This window comes from Acipenser ruthenus, chromosome 10, assembly GCF_902713425.1.
Source record: "Acipenser ruthenus chromosome 10, fAciRut3.2 maternal haplotype, whole genome shotgun sequence".
Classification (NCBI taxonomy): Eukaryota; Metazoa; Chordata; class Actinopteri; order Acipenseriformes; family Acipenseridae; genus Acipenser; species Acipenser ruthenus.
This window is the reverse complement of record NC_081198.1, coordinates 25,708,971-25,714,970: the sequence shown is the minus strand read 5'-3', so window position 1 is coordinate 25,714,970 and position 6,000 is coordinate 25,708,971. Positions and strand designations below refer to the sequence as shown.

General features: G+C 49.4%; 1 protein-coding gene across 4 annotated transcripts in view; it reads left to right on the top strand.

Moving 5' to 3' along the window:
* Positions 1-6,000, top strand: part of ttll4 (tubulin tyrosine ligase-like family, member 4) — a 60,211-nt gene that overhangs the window by 9,477 nt on the left and 44,734 nt on the right. For all 4 annotated transcript variants that reach the window (XM_034003339.3, XM_034003366.3, XM_059031970.1 and 1 more), the window contains exon 4: positions 5,637-5,694. In XM_034003339.3, coding sequence (XP_033859230.2) covers positions 5,637-5,694 — 58 coding nt within the window. The remainder of the gene's footprint in view (positions 1-5,636; positions 5,695-6,000) is intronic.

Below are 6,000 nucleotides of genomic sequence, written 5' to 3'. Positions count from 1 at the left end.
CAGAACAGAAATACTCACTTTATGTAAAGTATGTACAAAATTGCTTCACAGCCTCATCTCCAGTGTTGTCCACCTTTTCATTGTCATTTAAAGTAGGAGGCTAGAAATCCCAAGTAGAAGGCAGGGGGGTATGGGGGTCCTCCCCCAGTGCTGGTGCAGGGGGTATGGGTGTCCTCCCCCAGTGCTGGTGCAGGGGGGTATTCATTCTGGTAATACATCTACAGAGTGTATAAAACATTTCACAAGTTGGGTGGGATTGTCAAATCAGCTGGCAGTGGCCCTGGCTCAGTTCTGTAGTGTACAGTGCAGAGAGATGTTTAACTTAGGGATTTTATATTCAGGATAGAGAGGAGAAAAACACTAGAACCCCATGCAGCAGCGAAGGTTCTCATGAAGCAGGTACTTCAATAAACCGGAAGCACTGAAAATGTGATCAAGTGTTTTTGATTCAGGTTTATTTGACATTGTAACCGCGATGATCCACAGGCCCCCTTTTATAATGGTTTACTGTGATAGTTTTGCACAATATTTGAGCAGTTTTCCCATGTTTATACTATGCGTTTACATATTACATTTGTTTTTCAGTTTGTCAAGTAAAAAACAAGAGAGGGGGAGGGGTAGCATTTTTTTCTTACCCAAGGGAGGCCCACTGTCACAAAGTGTGAGAACCCCTGATTTACATTGTTCTGTGAACAGTTCTGAGGCTTATTCCTGAAATATACTGTGCTTTTCACTTTGAACATGGAGCAGAAAAGTATTTTCCGTTCCTTAGAAGTTTGATCAGCAGTTGCCAATGTAAAGGATCTGTAACACAGCCTCTGCTCTAGTAAAAAGAAACAAGGACCAGGGGTCATAAATGGAGATTAGATAAAGGGGCATTCAGAACAGAAGATAGGAGGCACTTTTTTACACCAAGAATTGTGAGGGTCTAGAACCAACTTCCCAGTAATGTTGTTGAAGCTGACACCCTGGGATCCTTCAAGAAGCTGCTTGATGAGATTCTGGGATCAATAAGCTACTAACAACCAAACGAGCAAGATGGGCTGAATGGCCTCATCTCGTTTGTAAACTTTCTTATGTGATGGAGCAGTGAGTAAACTTCACATTGCATTGTGACAAGCTGGCTCTAGTGGTTACGTCAGACCAGAAAGGAGTACACAGACAGACGGTAGGAGTGATGAGTGAATCTTGACACGGCAGCGCTCAGTGTTTTAATAAACAAACAAAAAGGGTTTTAAACAGAAAATGGGACACGGCACTTGAGGCCAAATAAAACGGACAAACAAAACAAACAGACACTAATACACAGGGACGAACACTAAACAAACAAGTACCGTGCTGGTCCTCCAGCACGACGTAGCAATTGATTATATTTACTTCTTTCCCCTCCCTCTCTCCCGTTCTTTCGCCCTGAACACACAATCCCTGTGCTTAAATACAATTAACATTTTAAATAACTCGTGCTGCACACACCCATTTATATCCCTTGCAGCCATATCTATACACCAACATTAACACACCACACGCAACATACAACACAGAAATGCACACAGGGGCGGGGCACATTGCCACATATACCCCCCCCCCCACCCTTGTGCGCAGCACACATGGCCTCAACGGCCACCTCCCCCCTTAAAATCCCCAAAGTCTTGCTCAAAGTCCTGGGCCAAGAACAGGGACTTCGAGGGGTTCATGGGCGGCAATGTTGCCAGTAGCCAGGCTGTTGCTGGCCATGCTGTCAGCAGACGTGCTGACAGCGGGGTGAGTTTCTCATCCCGCTGTACCCCTGGCAGCGGAAAGGCTGCTGGGGTGGTGGTCTCCAGACCTCCCCCACCTTCTTCAAAGCCGGCAGCTCCCTTTTGTGGGGCTCCGGCCACAGTACTTCAGGCAGCGAAAGTGCTGCAGTGGGAGCAGGTCTCCTGACCTCCCCCACGATCTCCGGCAGCGAAACTGCTGCTGGGGTTGGTGGTTTCCGGATCTCCCCCCCCCCCCCCCCCCCCCCCCCCCCTTCTTCGTGGCTGGCAGCTCCCCTTGGTTCTGTTCCGACCACAGTACTTCCTGCTGCGATGCAGAGCACCAGGCAGCCCCGGGCGATGCGGAGCACCAGGCAGCCCCGGGTGGTGTGAGGCAGGCATCCTTGGGAGGTGCGAAACTCAGCTGCAGTTCTTGTGGTGGTGAAAGTGGGAGCGGCAAGCAATCTTCCCACAGCGGTGAAGGCGGAACCAGCAGGTATTCACCCTCTGCTGGTGGAGGTGGGAGGGGCAAGCAGTCCTTCCACGACGGTGAAGGCGGAACCAGCAGGTATTCACCCTCTGCTGGTGGAGGAGGCAGAGGCAGCTCCCGCTGCTCTGCTCCTGCCGGTGGAGGTGATGGAAACAGAGGCAGCTCCTGCTGCTCTGCTCCTGGTGGAGGTGGTGGAGGCAGAGGCAGCTCCTGCTGCTCCGCTCCTGGTGGTGGCGGAGGCAGAGGCAGCTCCTGCTGCTCTCCTCCTGGTGGTGGAAGCGGTTGAGATGGTGAAGGCAGAGACAGCTCCTGCTGCTCTGTTCCTGGTGGAGATGGTGGAGGCAGAGGCAGCTCCTGCTGCTCTGCTCCTAGTGGCGGAAGCGGTGGAGGTGGGAGCAGTGTGTAGTCTCCTGGCGACGGTGGGAGCAGCGTGTAGTCTCTCTCTCTTGCAGGGGACTGGTGCGGCTCTCCCTCTCTTGCAGGGGACTGGTGCGGCTCTCCCTCTCTTGCAGGGGACTGGGGCGGCTCTCCCTCTCTTGCAGGGGACTGGGGCGGCTCTCCCTCTCTTGCAGGGGACTGGGGCGGCTCTGCCTCTCTTGCAGGAGACTGGGGCGGCTCTGCCTCTCTTGCAGGAGACTGGGGTGGGTTTTCCTCTCTTGTAGGGGAAGGGTGCGGGTCTCCCTCTCTTGCAGGGGACGGGTGCGGCAGTGAAGGCGCAACCAGCAGACATTCTTCCTCTGCTGGTGGACACGGGGACAGCAGGCATTCTTCCTCTGCTGGTGGACACGGGGACAGAAGACATTCTTCCTCTGCTGGTGGACATGGGGGCAGCAGGCATTCTTCCTCTGCTGGTGGACACGGGGACAGAAGACATTCTTCCTCTGCTGGTGGACATGGGGGCAGCAGGCATTCTTCCTCTGCTGGTGGATATGTGGACAGCAGGCATTCTTCCTCTGCCGGTGGAGATGGACAGCTGCCTCTTGGGCTTTGGATTCTCACGGTCCCCCCGTCTGGGCACTGGATGCACAGGCTTCCCCCGCCTGGGCGCTGGCACTCTGGCATAGGGGCATCCCGACCAGTCCTGTCCCACTTCCTCACATCGCCCACACCAGCTCAGTGGCACCTCTGAGCAGTCCCTCCAGCTGTGATCCACCTTTCCACACCAGGTGCACCAGGGGAACAGGTTCCCTGGCTCCTCTGGCCTCTGTTGCTGCTGGGGCGGAGGGAGCAGCAGTCTACCTCCCCCTGCTGATTGTAGAGCCCGAGGCAAACCCTGCTCCTCCCTCTCCTGATGGACAGAGCAGCGGGCCACATAAGAACATAAGAAAGTTTACAAACGAAAGGTGGCCATTCAGCCCATCTTGCTCGTTTGGTTGTTAGTAGCTTATTGATCCCAGAATCTCATCAAGCAGCTTCTTGAAGGATCCCAGGGTGTCGGCTTCAACAACATTACTGGGGAGTTGGTTCCAGACCCTCACAATTCTCTGTGTAAAAAAGTGCCTCCTATTTTCTGTTCTGAATGCCCCTTTATCTAATCTCCATTTGTGACCCCTGGTCCTTGTTTCTTTTTTCAGGTCAAAGAAGTCCCCTGGGTCGACATTGTCTATACCTTTTAGGATTTTGAATGTTTGAATCAGATCGCCGCGTAGTCTTCTTTGTTCAAGACTGAATAGATTAAGTTCTTTTAGCTTGTCTGCATACGACATGCCATAGTGCTCACCTCCGCAGATGGGGCATAGTTGGGGTAGCTGTCCGTGGGAGTACCAGGGACAGTTTGTGCGAGAATGCCCCTGCTCAGCACAGCAGTAACACCTGGGCTGCTTTTCCTCCGGCTGGTGTTGTGGCAGCTGCCTTCTGCTTTTTTTTTTTCCCCAAACGAACAGTACGCCTTCTGGCCTGAGTCTCGGAGGCGCTGTTGTCCCGGTTCTGACACCACGTGTGACAAGCTGGCTCTAGTGGTTACGTCAGACTAGAAAGGATTAGACAGACAGACGGTAGTAGTGATGAGTGAATCTGAGATGCGGCAGCACTCAGTGTTTTAATAAACAAACCAAAAGGGTTTTAAACAGAAAACAGGACACAGCACTTGAGGCCAATTAAAACAGACACTAACACACATGGACGAACACTAAAGAAACAAGTACTGTGCTGGTCCTCCAGCACGACGTAGTAATTGATTATATTTGCTTATTTATCTCCTCACTCTCTCCCGTTCTTTCGCCCTGAACACACAATCCTGAGTGAGTGAAACATGCATCTATATATACTGTTGTGCCGGGATTCAATTACTAATTAATTATTCACTTGAATCTCAGCATGTGAATTAATTATGTGCAACCCCGTGCTCACATATTAAATTACTTTAAATGTACATGAAGTGCAATCCTTGTGCCTAAATACAATTAACATTTTAAATAACTCCTGCTGCACACACTCATTTATATCCCGTGCAGCCATATCTATACACCAACATTAACCCTTTGCAGTCCATTTATTAAGTGCGTGTCAGGCACAATTTATTTTCACACGCGCAGTTAATTTTAGACGTGCTGTTTAAAATTATTTTTTTCCACAGTCAAATGGGTTTAAAAGCCCCTGCATATCAACAAAGCACTCACTAGGCATCTCCAGCCCCGCCCCACCCTTTCGTTCGCTATAGCTTTCACATATGCTAAGAAATAAATAATAATAATAGTCGTACATACCGATCAATCATCTCCTGATCACTTGTTTTATCACCAAACTCCTCTATAATGCGATCCAAGTCATTATTTTATTACTATAACATCTCAAAAAAAGCTCTGCAAATGTCTGTGTTATTCTCTGTGCGCTTATTCAGTAACAGGCAGCTTGTTTCCTTATGGCCGCCCCTATCTGATGCCAGGGGCAAGTATGACTTCATGAGATACGCCCTTTTTTTTCGGCTTGTCTCGGCTCCTGTCGCTCCCACTCGGCCATTGAATGGTTTTCTCTGCTTTTTCCGGCGAAAAAACGCTAGAAACCCATTTTTTGCATCTTTTTGATGATGTCGGACCAGGTCCGACATAGGACCGCAAAGGGTTAACACACCACACGCAACATACAACACAGAAATGCACACGGGCGGGGAACATTGCCACATGCATACACAGCCTCTGCTCTAGTTCTGTGATGAGTGAGTGAACTTCACATTGCATATGCAATGCAATCACTTGGGAGGAGAAGCTTGTAGTTTATTGTCCAGGAAAACTATTTTGGTCAGCTCAGTGCTGGTCCCTGTGATTCCCAAAACCAGTTTTTCTGTGCAATAAACAATTCCACTTTTATGAAGTGTTGTGTGCAATTTTAACCTCTACTATCTATTAGCATTGGGGTAGTTCATGGACTTGTTTTTAATTTGATCATTTTATTAACATATGCTTTTTATTCTTTAGAGTCAGATTGCTCTTCTGTGAATGAGGAGTCCTCAACTTCATCTGTGGTTGTTTATAGGTAACTGACTTAATTGTCTCAAATGATCTACTTTAAATTGACACTTTTGACATGCACTGTGGGGTAATAATACACATTTCAATGTAGCTGTTGCAGGACTGTTCACTGTTGTAGCTGTTGGGCAAATAAATGTACAGTATATCACAGGTTTTCAGCCAGGAACTAAAGCATGTGTGGTCTAGTGGTTAAAGAAACAGGCTTGTTACCAGGAGGACCCCGGTTCAAATCCCAGCTCAGCCACTGACTCATTGTGTGACCCTGAGCAAGTCACTTAACCTCCTTGTGCGCCATCTTTCGGGTGAGACG